General features: G+C 42.1%; 1 protein-coding gene across 1 annotated transcript; it reads right to left on the bottom strand.

Moving 5' to 3' along the window:
* Positions 1-2295: 2295 nt before the first annotated feature.
* Positions 2296-15832, bottom strand: APELA (apelin receptor early endogenous ligand). Its single transcript, XM_062198996.1, has 3 exons — positions 15610-15832; positions 14146-14235; positions 2296-3793 (listed from the first exon to the last, which is right to left on the bottom strand). Exons 1-2 carry the CDS (start codon positions 15683-15685, stop codon positions 14147-14149), a joined length of 165 nt encoding a protein of 54 aa, XP_062054980.1. The 5' UTR covers positions 15686-15832; the 3' UTR covers positions 2296-3793; position 14146.
* Positions 15833-19875: the final 4043 nt, after the last annotated feature.

Raw genomic sequence — 19875 nt, 5'->3', positions numbered from 1 at the left:
AAGGGGAGAATGATGGTGAGGGGAGAGAGACTGAGAGATAGAGAGTGTCTCCATCTGCTGGTTCATTCCCCAAACAGCCAAAACAGCTGGTGGCTGGTCCAGGCTGAAGCCAGAAGCCTGGAGCTCCATCTGGGTCTCTCAAGTGGGTGGCAGGAGCCCAAGTACTTGTGTTGCAGGAGTGTGTAGTTCTCACTATTCGGGTTCATGTGCTATGATCAAGAAGAATAAGCAACACAGACAACGAAAGGTGAGCAGGAAGGAAGGTTTGTTAAGCGAAAAGCAAGGTTTTGTTGAAGCAAAGGAAAGCTCCCACTTTATATTCTTTGAGCTAAGAGAAGTGCGTAGGGGGTTTTGAAGACACAACAGTTAGTTCTGATGACGTTTTCACTGCTGGGGAGTTGGTATCTGGAGCCGGATGGGCCCAGCCATGGCCACATCCTGCTGTGTTTTCAGCTTTTCTATCTTGTTCTTGAGCAGTGGGGGCATTTTGTTCCAGGCGTCTTCCTCTGCAATCAGGCTTGGGTTTCCTTCTGCACGTCAGAATTGAGTCATTGAGCCCTCTGTCCCTGGCTGCCTACCTCAGATGTGAGCTAACTGTTTCATGTGGGCCATGCTATGCTGCTTTCCCAGGTGCATTAATAAGGAGCTGGATGAGAAGCAGAGCTGCTGGGACTTGGACTGGTGCTGTGATGGGGGACGCCAGCGTATTAGGCGGTGACTGAGCTCACTGTACCACCATGCTGGCCTGAAAATAATTTCTTATTTAAACCTTTGAATATTTATTTGAGAAGCAGACAGACAGATACACACAGAGAGAACTCCTATTTGCTAGTTCAGTCTTGGGGAGCTGGGAGTCAGGACTCACTGCAGATCTTCAACGTGGGTGGCAGAGACCCAACTACTTGAGCCGTTACCTGCCGCCTCCGAGAGTCTGCATTGGCAGGAAACTGGAATCGGGACCTGAGCTGGAAACCAAACCCAGGCACCCTTATATGGCAGGGGGCATCTTGACTGGTACCTTAACTGCAAGGCCAAATACCTGCCCCTGAAAATAGCTTTTAGAAGAGAAAGAACAAAACTCTTTTGGGGCTGGCACTGTGGCACAGTGGGTTAACGCCCTGGCCTGAAGCACTAGCATCCCATATGGATGCCGGTTCGAGTCCCCAGCTGCTCCTCTTCCAATCTAGCTCTCTGCTGTGGCCCGGGAAAGCAGGAGAAGACGGCCCAAGTCCTTGGGCCCCTGCACCCATGTGGGAGACCGGGAAGAAGCTCCTGGCTCCTGGCTTTGGATCAGCGCAGCTCCGGCCGTTGTGGCTATCTGGAGAGTGAACCAGAGGATGGAAGACCTCTCTCTCTCTCTCTCTCTCTCTGCCTCTCCTCTCTCTGTGTATCTCTGACTTTCAAATAAATAAATAAATAAATAAATAAATATTTTTTTTAAAAAAGCTCTTTTGTTAATTCTTTTTAGGATAGCTTGAAATATTCTGCTTAAGTATCATAATTGGGCCGGCATTGTGAGTTAAGCTGTTGCTTACAATGCCGGCATCTCATGTTGGAGTGCTGGGTTCGAGTCCTGGGTATTTCAATTCCCATCCAGCTCCCTGCTAATGCACCTGGTGGAGCAGCAGAGGATGACCCAGGTGCTTGGGCTCCTGCCACCCATGTTGGAAACTGAGATGGACTGCTTGGCTCCTGGCTTCAGCCTGGCCCCACCTCAGCTGTTGTAGCCATTTGGGGAGTGAACCAGTGGATGGATGATCTCTCTCTCTTACTTTCCCTTTCTCTCTGTCACTCTGCCTTTCAGATAAATAAATCTTTTTTAAAAGATACCAATAAAAGAGGAGTTTTATTTCATGTGGGCATTCTTTTTGAAGAATAGTCTAAAAACAAACAATTTTCTGGTTTTTTAAAGATTTTATTTATTTGAATGGTGGAGTTACAGAGAGACACAGGCAGAGAGAGAGAGGTATTATTCTATCTGCTTGTTCACTCCCCAGTTGGCCACAATGGCTGGAGCTCTGCCAATCTGAAGCCAGAAGCCAGGAGCTTTTTCCGGGTCTCCCACACGGGTGTAGGGGCCCAAGCACTTGGGCCATCTTCCACTGCTCTCCCAGGCCACAGCAGAGAGCTGGATCGGAAGTGGAGCAGCTAGATTCAGCGCCCATATGAGATGCCAACACTGCAGGTGGCAGCTTTACCTACTGTGCCACACCGCCACTGGTTTTAACTGTTTTTCTGTGAATGGAGGAATTTGTACTTGAAAAAGTATAGGCTCATATTGAACAAGACGTATCTAAACTTTATAAAATGCTGTCAATTTTAATGTGAAATATATATGAGTATATGTTTCAAACATAAATATAATTGATTATAAAAGCTTATTTTTTCTATTCAAATGCATCTGTGAAAACTAATTACAATTTATCTAAAAAGTATTTTAGAATTTCCTAATAGTATCTAACTTAAATAATGACGTAAGACATCCTAAAACATCTTTTGTTTGAGAATTTAATTACAATGCCTCGTATTAGCATTTTCTGTCCCAAAAGTTATTAAAAGTTTTGAAAGGGAGACAAACTCCATGATGCTGGCAGATTTTCTATTCTAAATTCTTTATATATTCATATTGGTTCCAATCTCTTGTTTTAGAAAAATAAGGGTTAATGGTTTATGACACCTCCTAATCTGTGATGGTAACAAAGTAAAACTTCTAATCAAGGTATGAATTTGTAAATTTCTTATCTAGAATCAACTTAGGATAAGGAAAATTTTGTGACACTAAGTTAATAAATTAAGAGAATGTTTAGTAACTTGCAAACATCAGGCTATCAAAACGATTCAGATTCAGACAAGCTAAGATTCCTTGTGGGGAAGTCACATTCTGAACTCCTGACTTTTTATATACAGGTCTCACTGTCACAGGCTCAACAGCAACAAAACACAGTGATCCCAGTGATGAGCACCAGTCTGTTAGGGACACAGGTGCCCTGCCAGGACCTCGCTGGCCCAATTGTAGATGTTATCAGTGCAGGTCATTTTAAGGAACTATCCATGCAAAATAATCCAGGGATGAAGCAGAACTCCAAAAAATCACACGTCAACTTCTTGTAATTATATTATTCAGAAATAAATGTTTCTGCTTTAAAATGAATTGCAACCACTACCAGTCCCCTGTATGTTTTCTTTCATAACGTCAAGTGGGAATAACTCAAAAAATAAAAATCATAGTTTCATAAACATTAAAGCTTATCATAGACAATTGGTACGAATGAATAGCTTCTCTCATAGTCTGTCTATATAAATAATTAACAAGTTATTTTCTCCCTATTCTGCAAAGCCAGTCAATGCAACTGATTTCAAATTTAGTATTTTGTACATCACCCAGAAATACACAATGTTAATGTTTTTGGAGCTTTATAGGAGCATAAAATAGCAATTTTTAATTCTTGCAGTTTTAACATTAGAGAGTTCTAAGACATTAACTGGTGTATTTTCTTTCTAATCCATGTAAGGCTAACAGTGTGCAGAGAAAGTTGAGGATTTTTGTTACGCAGGTGAATAACTGTGCTTTGCCTAGAATCACGTTTCAATTTGTGTTATTTTTCCTCTATAGCGGAGCCAGGAAGAGAGTCCTGTGAAACTCATAAAACGTCCCTGGTGCTCTTCAATGATAACTTCTTGTTCAGGAACTTCCAGGCAACCACGCCCCTGTCACAGTGAGGTTCTTTTCCGGGGTTGGAGTCTTGTCTTCCCTCTGCTTCTTCAGGCAGACCCAGTGAGGCGCGCTGGAGACCTACAGTCGGGGGCAAGGAGAAGCAAACACATCATACATAGAAGTAGCACCCAGAGACCAGCGTACCCACACTTCATTTTGTTTCTGAGTAGTCACTGAGTTACGAAAATGTACCAGGGTTCTTCACAGCTGAAAGCAACTTTATATATTCTTACCCTTCACTATAATAGCACCTATGTTTCTTCAAAAATCTAATTTTTTAAAGATTTATTTATTTACTTGAAAGTCAGTTACAGAGAGAGAGAAGGAGAGACAGAGAGAGAGGTCTTCCATCTGCCGGTTCACTCCTCAGATGGCTGCAACAGCTGGAGCTGCGCTGATCTGAAGCCAGGAGCCAGGAGCTTCTTCCAGGTCTCCCACATGGTGCAGGGGCCCAAGGACGTGGACCATCTTGCCCTGCTTTCCCAGGCCATAGCAGAGAGCTGGATAGGAACCGGAGTAGCTGGGACTAGAACCAGTGCCCATATGGGATGCTAGCACTGTAGGCGGCAGCTTTACCCACTATGCCACAGCTCCGGCCCCAAAAATCTGATTTTAAGCTGGTGAAGGGACTCTCAGTTATCTTCATTTGCTCAGTGACCCAGTCTAGCAAGCCCAATTATCCCTCAACATTTTGGAATTTGATTTCTGAGTTTTCTTTTTAACCAGCCGACAGTGACTAGAAGCAAACCAACAATAATAAAAAAATCACAACCAACGTACTAATTTTGATTATTTTTTAAAATAGTGCCTAGGAATCAGTCGTTGCTATTCGACTGTTCAGTTATTTAGCAGTAAATTTTAAATTTATAGGCAAAATATAACTGCCTAATTTTCCTTTAAGAGAAGAGAGGAATTGCAGAGGTGTTTCCCCAGGTAGCTTCCTTTGGCCTCCTGAGGACGTGAAGGTAGCCCCTGCTTCATTTCTGGACACTTCCAGTCCTTCACACTTCCTTTTCCTGACAGCCACGGTGATGTGCTAACACATAACGAACTTTGCCGTGAAAACATGGCTATGCCTCTTCTAGGAATCATGTCTCCCAACTCAGACTGCTTAAATTTTGAACATAAAAATGTGATTGTCTTTTGCTTACCAGTTTGAAAATGATTTAAAATGTTGATAATGCCCTGTGTTGGAAGAATATGAAAAGACATTCACAGAATGATAGAAAATAATTGCAAATCATTATCTGATAAGGGCCTTGCATTCAGAACCTATAGAGAACTCTTAAAACTCAACAATAAAAATACCAATATTTGTGGGGTGAAATGGTTTAGAACTAATGTTTGATTTGCCAGACCTGTAGCCTTGGGAGGACAATGAAGACATCAGGTTGAGGGCTGGCGTTGTAGTGCAGTGGGTTAAGCAGCCACCTTCAATGCTGACATCCCATATCCCATATGAACACCAATTTGAGTCCTGGCTGCTTCCATTTCCAGTCCAGCTCCCTGCTAATGTACCTGAGAAATTAGTAGAAGACAGCCCAAGTGTCTGGGCCCCTGTCACCCACATGTGAGACTAGAATGGAGTTCCAGGCTCCTGGCTCCTGCCTAGCCAAGCCCCAGTCATTCTGGGTTAAAAGAGAGTAAAAAGTGAATGTGCGAAGGTTGCTGGACAGGAAGCAGTAGTTGAGCTAAGGTGATGTGAGAACTCGAGAGAAAATCAATTTAGAGCTGAGAGACTGACTATGCAAATGAAGAATGGCCAGTTTCTGATAAAAAGGACACTGACTTACAAGCTATGAGCATCCAGTTCAGAAAACCAAGTCACAGCATCTGTACTCAATAGCCCAAGATAGTTAAGATTTGGTAAAAAAAAAAAAAATTGAAAAAAAAAAATAAAATTTTAGTTCCCACATATAAAGGAAAAAAAAAAAAGAATCTTAATGAAGAATGGGATGGAAGAGGGAGTAGGAGGTGGAGCGGTTTGGGGATGGGAGGGTATGATGGGAAGAACTGCTACAATCCAAAAGTTGTGCCTATGAAATTTATATTTATTAAATAAAAGCATTCTATTAAAAAAGATATGGTCAGTAATCAATTTTTACTCCTCTTCCCTTGAAGCCAGTTCAGAACTATCCAAAGAAAGCTGTATAAGCTCCCCAATCTATTAAATAAGGTACACTTCTTGTAGGTAGCCTGACTTCAACTACCTCATTCTATCAATCTCTGATCACACCGTACCTGAGACCATCTTCTTCCCTCCCTCCCTCTCTTCTCCCTTCTCTCCCTCCCTCTCTCCCCTCCCTTCCCTGTCTTTTTTTTTTTTCAAAGATTTATTTATTTCAAAGTCAGAGTTACACAGAGAAAGGAGAGGCAGAGAGAGAGAGGTCTTCCATCTGATGATTCACTCCCCAATTGGTCATTGCAGACAGCTGGAGAGTGAACCAGTGGATGGAAGACCTCTCTCTCTCTCTCTCTGCCTCTCCTTCTCTCTGTGTGTGTAACTCTGACTTTCAAATAAATAAATAAATCTTTAAAAAAAAAAAAACCTTTCATTGAAGGTTTTGTGTGTGATGTGTTTTAGTATACAGGCTTATCAGTATTTAAACCTCCATGTTGACATGACGGTTCAAGGAAGGAAGAGAATGAGGAAAGATTGTGGCAAATTAAGATTGAGAAAGCAGGAAGAGGGGAACTACAGCATAGAGGGTCATGCCTTCCACTGCACCAAGAAGAGCATGGGGGTAGAAGGAAGAGAGCCTGGGGTCTAGTGTTTACTGGGAAGCTGGGGACTATATGCCACCATATACATCCCGCACTGACAACTTCTTTTTTTTGTTATTTAAGAGGGAAGACTGCTGAAAATGAAGAAGGTCAAGGTGTGAGATTTGAGGTGCGTAGACATGGTTAGGAGTTGTTATCATACAGGGCAGAGCAGCAGGGTGACCACAGAAACGGGAGTGCTAGGAGTGAACATGGGGGAGGTGATGAACACAAGCACAGCTCCTTCCTGACCGCGTGTTCTCTAGTGGAAACACCCCGTGTGGGTGAAGGCCTCAGGGTTCTTTCAGAGCAGCGAGACGAAGATAAGAGCAAAGAGAGCTACAGTATTGGCCATAGTGATGGAAACACTGGGTCCTGGAATCTCGACCGGAGAGAGGGCAGACCAGAGAGCACCAGTAGAGGTGGAAGATGGCCAGTCTCTTGGAAGGACTGAGGTCTAAGCAGTGGGTGTGGCTAACCAAGCCCCTTGCAAAGCTGAGACCTAGTGGGGGATACGGTCTGGGGACCACTTCTGTCTTCTGCTGACTTTCCTTCTCTACTCATTGTAAGAGAACAAAGCTATGTGATTTCCATTATTAATTTTGTTATCTATAAACATTTATAAATAGCCTAGGTAACTATCAAAAGCTTTAATTATAAATTGGTAATTCTCCTTGGGATTGTAGCTCCACTAACAAAATTTTTAGTGTTCAGGTGATAACTGTGCATGATCTTAACGTCAGATTCATATATATTTTAATATGAATAGCAGTGAAAGAATTGTGATGCTATATACCATACAACTCTATTTTTAAAAAATACACCCAATGGGGGGCCGGCACCGTGGCTCACTTGGTTAATTCTTCACCTGCAGCACCGGCATCCCATATGGATGCTGGGTTCTAGTCCTGGTTGCTCCTCTTCTAGTCCAACTCTCTGCTGTGGCCCGGGAGGGCAGTGGAGGATGGCCCAACTGCTTGGGCCCCTGCACCCGCATGGGAGACCAGGAGGAAGCACCTGGCTCCTGGCCTCCCATCGGTGCAGCACGCCAGCCATGGTGACCATTAGGGGGGTGAACCAATGGAAGGAAGACCTTTCTCTTTCTCTCTCTCACTCTCTAACTCTGCCTGTCAAATAAAAAAAAAAATACATCCAATGGCGAAATGTTCATAATGAATGATTATATGGATGTCAGTTTACCTGAAAAGCAGTAATTTTCTCTTCCTCTTATCTAAGAATAATATATTTTCAAATACATGACTGCCATGTGTATATTGTTTACCTGATTTTTAACAGGCCTCTGGTTAAATGTTAAGCAAACATGACTGAGAATGAACTGAGGACTAAAGATTTATGCTAAAAAGAAATTTTAGATTCTTGAGTAAGGCAGAGGACACTTTAAGTAAATATCTCCAGAAAGCATTACTGTAATGAGAAATCAGTTTCTTAGATGAAGAAAATGCTAAAAGTTGGCTTTAGTCCATCACTTACATATTTTCTATTAAGATACACTTAAATTCTTACATGCTTATATTATTATAAACATCACTATATATTTTATTTATATACACAGCATATAAATGTGTATATAAATATATTTATCATCAAGGTTTCCTGATCTTTACTTACAAGTTTTATTTCATCAGTAAATTAAGGACATCTTGAATTTTTTCCAAGCATGGTCTTTGGACATTAGACTGTGAATAACTAAGATAACAGGAATTTTCTGTATTTCATTTGGTTTTAAGCAGCGTGTTCTGCAGATCCTACAATTCACACCAGAATCCCATGTACTTAAGGCAGTTCTCAGGCCATTTGCATTAAGCAAAGGTCTGGCCCCTAAGCTTTAGGGGTCAAATTTTGTCTAGACTCAAGGATCTCACATCCTAAAACTGATAACATCTAAAAAAATAAAGTAGAATGCGATAAATGGCTTTAGAAACCTAATAAAAATGCTGTGATTGTTGGCAGCATAAAGAGATAATTTTAAGCTAATTGAATCTGGGTGAAGCTCCTGGAGAAAGTGGAATTTGAACCCTGGAGGAGGCAAGGAATTCCTGGGAGGGGAAACACAGATCTGCAGTCCCAGTTGGGTCTGGCAGCAAGTGCTGGCCAGGGCGCTGGAAATGTCGGTGGGGTGTGAGGGCAGGAAGTCCTCCACGCTATGAGGACGAGTGAAGGTTGCTTTTCATTTCTTTTAGCAACAGCTACGGAAAGCCCGCTGTGTTCAGGCACTTTTTTTTTTAGTTTGTTTTTTTGGCTGAAGATACAAAGATAAATAAAACCCCCTCTGCCTTCAGGGAATTTCTAGCATGCATGCGGAGGGAGGTGTGGAGGAGGAGAGTCAGTTAACACAGGGAGTGAGGACTGGGACAGAGGGTGCCATTAGCGCTCTGAGAGCAGAAAGTGGGCATCTCACAGGAGAGGGCTTCAGACAGCTCGTGGCAAGGGGAGTTAAAAGTGCTTATTTAGGTGCAGAAAATTTAAATCAATGCACGTGAGGGGTCTTTTTTTTTTGTTTTTTTTTTTTTTTTTGTTTGACAGCCAGAGTGGACAGTGAGAGAGAGACAGAGAAAGGTCTTGACTTTTAAATTGGTTCACCCCCCAAATAGCTGCTACGGCCGGCGCACCGCACTGATCCGAAGCCAGGAACCAGGTGCTTCTCCTGGTCTCCCATGCAGGTGCAGGGCCCAAGGACCTGGGCCATCCTCCACTGCCTTCCCGGGCCACAGCAGAGAGCTGGACTGGAAGAGGAGCAACCGGGACTAGAACCCGGTGTGCAGGCGCAGGATTAGCCTATTGAGCCGTGGCGCCAGCCACGAGGGGTCTTTAAAATCAAGAAAGTTTCTCTAAGAATGAAGGACAGTGAGGATGATACTGCAGGCAGAAGTGTAGCTTGAAGAACAGCAGTAGGCCAAGAATTGTTGCTTTCAAAGTAAGAGTAACTGTAGTTGGGCTGTATGTGTGTGTGTGTTTGTGTGTATACAGATATATATATATCAGTGTGTGTATATATATATATATATATACAGATACATATATATATCAGTGTTTATATATATGTAAATATTACTCATATGTGCCATGTATTATGAGAGGGTAAAAGTACCATAACTCATTCCATTCTATGGATCTGTAGTGCAGGGCAACTTAGGCTAAGTGACTTAGCAAGGATTGCCAGAGGGTGAATGACATGGCCACAACTCGAACCCAGGTGGTCTGAGCACAGTCTTTCTTTTTTTTTTTAAAAAAAAAGACTTATCTAAGTTCATTCCCCAAATAAGTGGAACAGCCAGAACTAGGCCAGGCCAAAGCTAGGAGCCAGGAATTCTATTGGTTTCCCAAGCACTTGGGCCATCCTCCACTGCTCTCCCAGGTGCATTAGTGAGGAGCTAGATCAGAGATGGGCAGCCAGGACTCAAAGAAGTGCTCTGATCCGGGATGTCAGCACCCAGGCAGTGGCTTAACCCGCTGTGCCACAGCATCGGCCACTGGACACAGACTTAATTCTTAGCTCTCTGGGCAGGTGAATGGGAAGAGAAAGAGGCCACAGAGAGGACTAGAGACTGCATTCTGTGTCACATTTTGTGAGTGTATCCTCAAAGCCATGGGGACAGTTAAGAATTTTGATGAAGATGTGATGTGGTTGGATTTAAAGTTTAGAAAAATCAGATGATAAGAGAGCAGTGGACTTTCCAGAAGCAGAATGGAGGCTGGATTAAGCAATCAAGGTATTGAAGTCACATTGTGGGGGTCTCAATAAGGCACTAAGGAAGTGGCAATAGAGATGACAAACAAGTGGCAGTTTTAAAAGTATCTCAAGCTAGAAATGACAGGCTGGGGAAGCCAGCAACAAGAGCAGGTACATCAAATGAGACGGCGATAGGTGTATTTCATAGCACGGTGCCTGGTAAGTAGCAAACAACTGGTCCCTGGTAGCTTTAAAATTATTCTCCAGGCTTTGAGACCACAGAAGGTAAAAGATTTGAGTGAGAGTAATTGAAAAATTCCATTTCAGGTGTTCATTCATTGGGTCATCAAATATTTCTTGAGTGCTTACCGTAATTACTGAGTGTATAGCTGTTAGCAAAGTCCTTTGTCAAGGAAATTGAAAGTCTCTTCTTCTCAAATTAGGCAGGTATTAAACATAAAACAAGGTAAATTCATGTCAGATGGCAATATGTGGAGAAAACCCAGAAAAAGAGGAACAGGAGTATGTTGGGTAGGTTGAGGGATATTCCTTCCTGATTGTGTATACGATATCGCAACAGAGAGCTGTGGTACAGGAATGACACACGGTGGCGACTGACGCACAACACTGAATGTGAGGTGCCTGTGGTAGTACAGCTAAGCTGATTCCAAGTAAGACAGGACACTGTAGAGGGCCTGAAGGGGGACTAGGGATGTGTTCCAGACAGAAATGGTCACAAGGGAGTATGATATTGTGGAAGCCAAGGAAAACCCATTTCACCATTTGACCTACAGTGGGATAACCGAGGTCAAGCAGGAACTATGCTCACGGTTTTCAGAAGGAAGTCATTAGAGACCTTTCCCAGCGTGAACTGGGGAGCAGTCAGTTGGAAATAGCTGGGAGGAGAGGAAACAGCTACTGTTTGAGGCATTTTGCTTGTGAAGCACATGGACTGGTCACTAGAGAGCACTATGGGATCACAGTGGCTCAACCATCCCCATTTTCTGCATCTCTTGCTAAGAGCTGGAAGAGGAGTTCAAGTAAGGAAACTGGACAGTAGATATGCCCAAGAGGAATAGAGTGAGAACAGTCAAGACAGCAGGACAGCCTCTGAGAGACAGGAGGCAGGGCACAGGCTTGGTCAAGGAAGCCAGAACCCAGGATGGCAAGGGGATAGGAATGAGGCAGAAAGTTGAGAGTGAGATGCACATTTTGAATGATAAGCAAGAGTGAGAGGGAGTACGTGAATGTATTAACAGGCACTGTTACCAAAACTTTTTCATAGCCATTACTTCTAGATGGTAAGGTGGGGGATTTTACTTCTGACCTGACATTCTTCCATATTGTTAAAAACAAATTTTGTACCATGAATGTATACAAAGGTACTTTAAAAATTCATGGAAATTTTTAATTAAAAGATCAGTATATTTGGACACATAAAACATTTTGAAACCCATACATAGTTTTTATATAATATATGGTTTCCATGCCTTCATTCTGCCATTGTTATGAAAAAGCTAGAAGCCCTGTGATTAGTAGGGCATGTAGTTATCTAGAGTGCCTATTCACAAATAAAAATGCAGGTAACAGTGAGATTTTACTGTTGAGAGGGGGAAGTCCTTAGAATCTTAAGCCCCTACCTCCTTTCCCACTCAAGAGCTCTCACGTTAACCTGTAAGATTTCATTTCCTGGCACCCTTCTTGCTCTTCTCTGCTCTAGTTCACTTAGGGCTGAAGGTAATACCAAAATATTTCTGTGACCAAAAAAAAAGGGGGGGGGGCAAGAAAATGATTTGCATATAGCACAGATTTTCCACTTAATTCACTCAAAACAGGCAAGGAAATCTTGCTCGGGATTGTGAGTCCTTTAAGAAAAAGTGGACAGAGTGCAGGTAATAGGGCATACCTATCAAAGGAGCTGAAGGTCTAAACCACTAAGAAGGGTTAATCTGGAAAACTTCCAAAGTCAATTGTTTGTCTTGCCTATCCTTTTACAGTCTTACTTGACCCTAACTGAATTAAATAACCACATGCGATTTTATCTAAAGCAGGCAGAAAACAGAGGGGGTAGGAAATGAATGGGTTTTACCTTAGAGTCCACTACCTAGGTCTACAGTGCCCTTAACCAGCTGTCTAAGTGCCCTTGTTGCAAGACACATAAAAAATGGGAATGTTTGAGACAGTGAGAATGACGCTGTCCAATTTGAAGATGGCATTTAGATCACAGTGCTGACTGAGCAAGCTCTTGGGAAATTATCTGAATGTGTATCTTACGCTGGTTCTTATAATAATCACTGGATTCCAACAGGTGACTTTTTCTTCAAAGAACTATAGCTGGAATGTAGGATTAGCCTAAACACAGAGAAAAAAGGTGCTGTAACCTGAGCGTGTCTATAAAGCTATCTGCGGACTCCTGTGAAGGATTGTTATTATTAAAAGGTTTACATAACCTTTATTTAAGTTTCTCTTTGGTCTACAAACTTAGTTTATAGGTCAGAATTTCCTCTCACTTTGATGAGATAAATTTCCCAACTCTATCTTGTTTACTTGCACTCCCAGTTTTTATGGTGGGTGGTTTGCAACAAAATCAAGGCAACCTGTGGCTAACTAAAGGACTTGCGCTTGTGTTTTGCAAAGTATCTTTGCACAGGAATTCTCTTGCTGTTGTGACATTGCCCCCTCTCCTCCTAGGTCATTTGTGGAGCAGTGCTGGGAACATCCAGGACTTCTTCATTCTTCCTAAGCACAGATTTCTGAAAAGCGCAAGACTGAAAAATCTCTGCTGGAAACATTACCAACACACACCAAAGGTTTATTTTGACATATGAAATCCTTTGAAAGCATGTTCCAATCACTATTAATTGGCTCCTCAAGACCCCCCTACTGGAACTGTCTGCATTTCCCCACCACACATATTTTTCATATTTTGATGGCAGGGAATAATTTGTTACAGATACAGGCATAGAGAATTTGGCTTTTTGTCCCAGCCCTCTTGATACGTGCTTATTACTGAATTGTTCTTCTTTTCTTTAATTTCCTATGGCAAGGCTTTGACTGGGTTTGAAAAGCGTGTATCAAACAATAAGTACAGCAACCATTCTTTCCTCTGAATGAAAAGAGCCCTAACAGCTACATCTACAGATCAACTGAATCAGCTAATTTAGCAACTCCCTGTGTGTGCGAATCAGCTGAGGGATATTTGTATAGTTTTTTTCTTTAGGAAGATATATCTTAAAGGAATTAAAGAGTTTAAAATCACCACAATGGGACACCAGATCAGCTTTTTTTTTTTTTTTTTTTTTTTTTTTTAAAGTATGAAGTGACTTAAACTTGAGCAGTGTTTCAAAGTTAATTGAGTCAAGCGGTGTTCCTGGTGATGGTGATGGTGTGAAATCATTGGCCTTTTAGTGAGTGTAATAACAGAAAAGGGAGGAGCAAAATTGCAAGCATTGAGACCAGTCCTAGCTGGGAGTCTGGAAAGCTTCCGTGCCATTAATGTTAAGTTGGTTTTATATATTAAAGGTAAACTTGGAAGTATGGAGGCCAGCCTGTCGTGATGATGCTGTTGAGTAAATATGTCCAAATGCTTTGAGTCCATGGGAGGCTTAATGGAAAATGTGCTTGTTCCGGAGAACATCTGGTGCCTTGCCTGTTTTCAGAATACATGCTTAAAGACGCTTCTGTAACTCAATTCTCCTCATGTCTGATTTTTGTACTCACAGCTCTCAAAGACACACAATAGTCCCTAGCCCCCTGCACTATCAGATTCAACAGTTATCAACATTTTCCTACATCTTCTTAATCTATCTCATTTTCTTCCTTAACTGACAAGCCAACTCTCAAACACTATGCCGTTTCCCTTGCGTGTACCTCTGAAACTCTGACGACACCACAAGCCCCTATTACAAATCACGAACAATGAGCCTTCATTGCGTACGCAATTAAATGCAGTGAAATGAGTGTCCCTCAGAAATACCTCAGGGGAAGGGCACCCGGGAATGGAGAGGCACGCATCTCCTCTGGAGGCAGTTGTGTCTGTGGAACTTCCTTCTCATGGCCAAATGGACTGAAGGAAAAAAAAGCAGAGGAGCATTTTTCAGAGAATTGTGTAATCTGGAGAATGCCATACTATATTTTGCAAACTGTAGTTTATTCTTTGTTCAAATGTGATGACACACAAAATCAATGTAATGGATGTACACCAGGTGTATTCCTAACAGTAGCAAGGTCTTAGTAGCAGTATCTGCTGCCTTTTCTGTGATTTCTTCCTAAATCCTTGTGGACCTGTGATTTGAGGTAGTGAGTTAGTCACAGCTATGTCCTAAGGACCTGTAATGGTGTTCTGTGTTTTGGGAAAGTAGAAATGGTTAGAACAGCAATTGCTGCAACCAATAAAAAGGAATCAAGCTGCACTCTCTGAGTGGCTGACTTGGAACCCTCCCTTATTTATGTTAAAAAGACAGACCAGAGGCCATCATTTCAAAGACCCTCACGGTGCTCAAACTTCTAATTCACTAGAAGGCAGAGTCTGAATTTTAAACCAGTTCTGCCCCATTTTCTTGTCTCGGTAGAGAAGTATCATCATCAAGCAAATGCTCTGACATATTTGAATGTAAATATTATCACCTCTGTATTTACACTTGGGTTTGCGGTTTTCCTGAGTCAGAAAGCTAACTTTCTCAAATTTTAACTTGCCAGTGCTTTGAAATCTTAGATATTTGATTTTGAAGGAAAAGCACATTACACAATTTTGTCTACTCAGTTCCTGTTGGTGAAGGACAAAGTAATTGATGTTTTCCTTGAGAAAAGTCTCAAGTAAGTTAATATCACATATCTCAACCATAAATACATATATTTTTGATATTTTTTGGTTCTATGAGCACAATGATAAAAACTGCACTATCTTGTTCTTAAGTGGCAAACCTAACTATGTTACTAGAAATAGCAGCTACTGACCTGTTAAAGTTTTGTTTGCATTTCGTCACATTGTGGTTTTTATATGTTCTTTTTTACATATATGTTCTTAATGCTGCTACAGTTGCCCTCTTCCAGTCAGCAACATGCTTTTAATAAGTGCTTTGGATTTTGCATTTTATCTAACAAAAAACCCAATTTTTAACATCTATAATAAATAGGCCAGCATCTGCGTTTCTTTCTTTTTTTTTTTAAAAAAGGACAACAATAGCTTAAGGATAATGTTCTTTATATTTAGAACAAACAGGGAACTATCACCATTTTAAATCTAGCTTTTAAAAAAAACTCCAAGTAACAGACCCAACAGAATAGATAGCATGCATCCAAAATCCTACACATTGACCCTCATTCTGCTAACTGCAAGCACACCGAAGAGACTTCAGAGTAAACACAGTCACACTCAGAGACCCAGGGACGCAAGCCGCACGAACACAAGGTACGCGTTACCAATCTAGCCGAGTCCTACCTGGTCTCTGTCCGTTGATGAGGAGGAGACTCATCATCAAAATGAGAAACATGAAAAAGAACCGTTGCAATTTCATGTTCTTCTGCCCCCCCCGCAAGTGGAGCGATAGCTCTCAGAGTAAAACAAACAGACAGTGAATAGTGTGTGCGATGTATCTGCGGCTCCCCTCACATTCTGAGGACGGACCTCGCAGATCTGCCAGCGGCCTCTTCCAGAAAGGTTAATGATCACATCAGACAAGGTTACTGGTGCGCGGTGCTGTGGTCAGAGGCTCCCGCCGCCTCCAGCCCCTCCTCCCCTCCGCCCCCTCCCCCCGTCACTCCCCTTTATTTCCATAAGCAAATATTGGTGAAATAGACCATTCAAGCCTGCCGCAACGTCAGCCGCAGTCGCCTCGGGAAGCTCCAAGGAGAGGCGGACTTAAATTCAACCTGGGTATGGAGAGCTATGTAAAGCAAGGCTTGACAGCGCCTCCTCCCCCTGCCATTTGCATCTGTTTAAACTTTGCATTGCCCATATTGGTCCCACATGCAGAAAGCCAAGGAAATGACAGGAAGTCTCTCTTTTGTCCTTTTCAGAAGGAATTCTGAAGCTCTAACCTCAGGCTTTGTGGCAGAACGCGTGCTGAAATGCTTTATCTTCACCAAACCTACTACAAAGTGCTGCCTGTTTACGTTAACTCTCCAAACTGCTTCATCTGAGTGGGTTTCTATCCGTAAAGATTCCTGGGGTCTCAAAGGTTCTGAAATAAATCTGCAAAGTATTTACTTTTTTATTTGTAAAGTGCAATGTAAAAAGTAATGGCGAGTCATCTGCCAACGTCCAAGATTTTCAAAAAGGAAGTTCAGGGAACCCACAAACTCATGAAATCTGTGTTCTGTTAAAAATGACATGTGGTAGAATACCAGGCGAACACGTCGCAGCCTCAGAAATTATAGGTGGAAAACTTCTTAGGCAGTCTCTCAATGAATTCAGAAGAAACAAAAGCAAAGTTTCGTCTTTTGCACACATGTACCGAGATCCTTTTAAGTGCTTCCTTTTATAGCATAGAGTTGTTATAAATGGAAATTTCTGTAATTATTATAAAGTAAACCAAAAACAGAGACTAGATACAGTCTGAAGTACAAGTACAGCCAAATTGCTAAATCTAAAGCATATGTAACGTGTCATGAACAGCCAGGAATTTTGTTGTATTTGACTTCTTTATGCACAGGTAGCTGGTATACAACCTTGGACTTCCCGAGTTTTGAAATTAGTGCACGATTTGTCTTGATTTTACAAGTCAGTTAGTAAAAATTCCCTGCCTGCCTAGTTATGCTTGCACTTTATGACAGTATACAGACATTCTTAAAATCACTTGCTCAAAACCCTGAAATATGCTTGCCTGTTTGGGCACCAGAAGCATAGTGTTAAAAAGTGCACCATTTTGGTAGTAGTTGTATTCGACTTTGTTCTGCAAAATCAATGGACTATGGGTGTTGAGTCAAGCAAACCAGTGGGACACCTAGACGGATTTTAGAAATGCAACGTCAGGCTTAGTTTTAAGCCTATACAAAGGTGTAGTAGTGAGTCTTTAAAGATAATATACTGACAAGGGCAGGTGTTTGTCACAACAACCTACGTCGCCCCTTGGAACACCTGTAATACAAAATAACCTGTTGAATTTAGGGGTGGGGATGCTATTCAGACTCGCACAAGAAATATATTACATGGTTGTCTTTGTAACAGCTGCAAGAGGTTATTTGTTTTACATGTAATAATCTTGTGATATGTTTTATCTCTATTTTGCAGATGAAAAAGCAAATTGAGAAAATTAAGTGTCTTGCCCAAAATTAAATAGCAAGTAGCACAGTCCTACGAAGCCCCTGTCTATCCAGTCCTAAGCATCTTACCTTTTGGTTTTGGTTCCTGTCCCTTTCATTTGCCCTAGGAGGCCCTTGTCTATCTGGCCCATCTCCTTTTCCACTTGTATCTTCCATCTTTCTTCTTTCATCTCAGGTCTCTCACTATAAAAATACTGTCTTCAGCCTAAAAATTCTCCCCCTTTGCCCTTTTTCACTTAGCCTCCACTCAGCCAGATGTTCAGAATCTACTTGGGGTGGGCGTTTGGTGCAGCAAACATCCCCTAGCAAAGCACTTGGGTAGAAGTCCTGGCTACTTCACTTCTGATCCGGCTTCTTGCTAATGTGCACCCTGGCAAGCAACAAGTGATGCATCAAGTACTTGCCATGCCGTGGGAGACCTGGATTGAGTTCCAGGCCCCTGGCTTCTGCCTGGCCCAGACCTTGGCTGTTGTGGGCATTTAGGGTGTGAACCAGCAGATGAAAAATGTCTTTCCTTCTGTCTTTATGTCTCTCTTTCAAATAAAAAGAAAATGAATGATTTTTTAAAAAGATTTATTTATTTATTTGAAAGGCAGAGTTACAGAGAGGCAGAGGCAAAGGCAGAGAGGTCTTCCATCCGCTGGTTCACTCTTCAAATGGTCACAATGGCCAGAACTGGCTGATTCAAAGCCAGAGCTTCTTCCAGGTTTCTCATGTGGGTGCAGGGTCCCTAACACTCAGGCCATAGCAGAGAGCTGGATCAGAAGTGGAGCAGCCAGGACTCGAATCAGCACCCATACGGGATGCCAGCACTGCAGACTGGGGCTTTAACCTGCTGCACCGCAGTGCCGGCCCTAATAAATGATTTTTTTTTTTTTTAAGAACAGTGCATTCTGATTGTTCTACCCCCTTACCACCTTCTCAGGGGACACTGGCTTCCAGGTTTCACCACTCTACTGCAACTGGTGTCATTCAGATAGAATCATTAGACTTTCGAATTTGATCTTTGAGTGCTTCATGCACATTAAGCTACTCTTTGCCCATATTTTCCTCTTATTTTTGTTCATGCTGTGTTTCTTTGGAAAGATCTGCTCTGTTTATCTCTGTCTTCCTTAATTTAAGTCCTGCTAGTTCTTCAGGGTTGAATACAGTCATTCAAGATAAGTTCAACTTACATTTAGGAACCTTTTAAACAAGAGCTCTTTTCCAGGCTCTGTTCTAGGTAGTACGGTAAAGGAAAGGAATCATACACAGCCCCTACCCTCGAATTAAATGCTTATTCATTAAATATTAGCTAGCCAATTAAGGTTTTGTGTAGGCTTCCTCATTAAGCGTTTCCTGATTCCTGCCAACTGAAACTAACTTCAGCTCTCTCCCAGGGATCTGGAAAATTTCCTCTGTTATCATAGCCTTTTCACCACCATATACTGAATGCCTCCCTTGAGGGCCCTAATACATCCATCCTGTCTGACAGTTTCTTGATGACATACGGTCTTCTACAGAAAAGTCTCCATGGATGGCCGGACTTTTCCTACCTCCCTTTGATGTCTTCTCCAGAAACAAGAAGTACTGAATTTAACTTAATGGAGCATGGAAATCATGAAACAGTTTAAAAAGAAAATAAGAATTTAAAGTCAGTATGGCTCCAGAAATGAAAATTGGAATAAAGAAAAGGAACATGTGGAAGCTGGCATTGTGGCACAGGGAGTTAAGCCGTAGCTTGTGGTGTGGGTAGCGTGCTTCATAGCTCGGATTCTAATCCCAGCTGCACCACTTCTGACCCAGCTCCCTACTAATGTGCCTGGGAAGGCAGTGCAGGTTGACCAGAGTGCTTGAGTGCCTGCCATCCAAGACTGGATGCATCAAGTACTGCCATACCATGGGAGATTGGGGAGTAGTTCCTGGGTCTTGGCTTAAGCCTGGCCCAGACCTGGCTGTTGTGGTCTTTTGGTGGTGAACCTGAGAATGAAAGCTCTCTCTCTCCATCATTCTGCCTTTCAAATAAACAAATTTTAAGGAAAAAAAATATGTGAAAAATATTTACTGGTAAAAACTGAAAAAGAAAACTAAAAAGGACAAGTTCAGGAACTAATTAGAGCAAGCACTAGGATGGGAGTTTATAGAACTTGGCCTAAGTAAGGATAGAGATTGGACTCCCTTTCAAGTTAAAAAGCTATGTTCTGTAGCTAAACTCTTAACTTGCCTAACTCTGTACAATGTCAGCTCCATGAGCGTAGCAGGGATATTTATGTTTACTTCACTGCCACGTTGTCAGTATCTTATTTATTGTTAAACAAATAAATTGTTAAATTCTGCTCTAAAGTAGATCTTAGGAACACCAGTATCTACTCTTGATTGCTGGCTAACACACCTGTTTATCTTTGTGGCGAGGTTTGCTCCTCCCCACACATGGGAACATTTAAAAGTAATCCTGGTGGAGACA

This window comes from Lepus europaeus, chromosome 8 (genome assembly GCF_033115175.1).
Source record: "Lepus europaeus isolate LE1 chromosome 8, mLepTim1.pri, whole genome shotgun sequence".
In the NCBI taxonomy this organism is placed as follows: Eukaryota; Metazoa; Chordata; class Mammalia; order Lagomorpha; family Leporidae; genus Lepus; species Lepus europaeus.
Note: the sequence above shows the minus strand (reverse complement) of the source record. Positions and strands in the feature narration are given on the sequence as shown.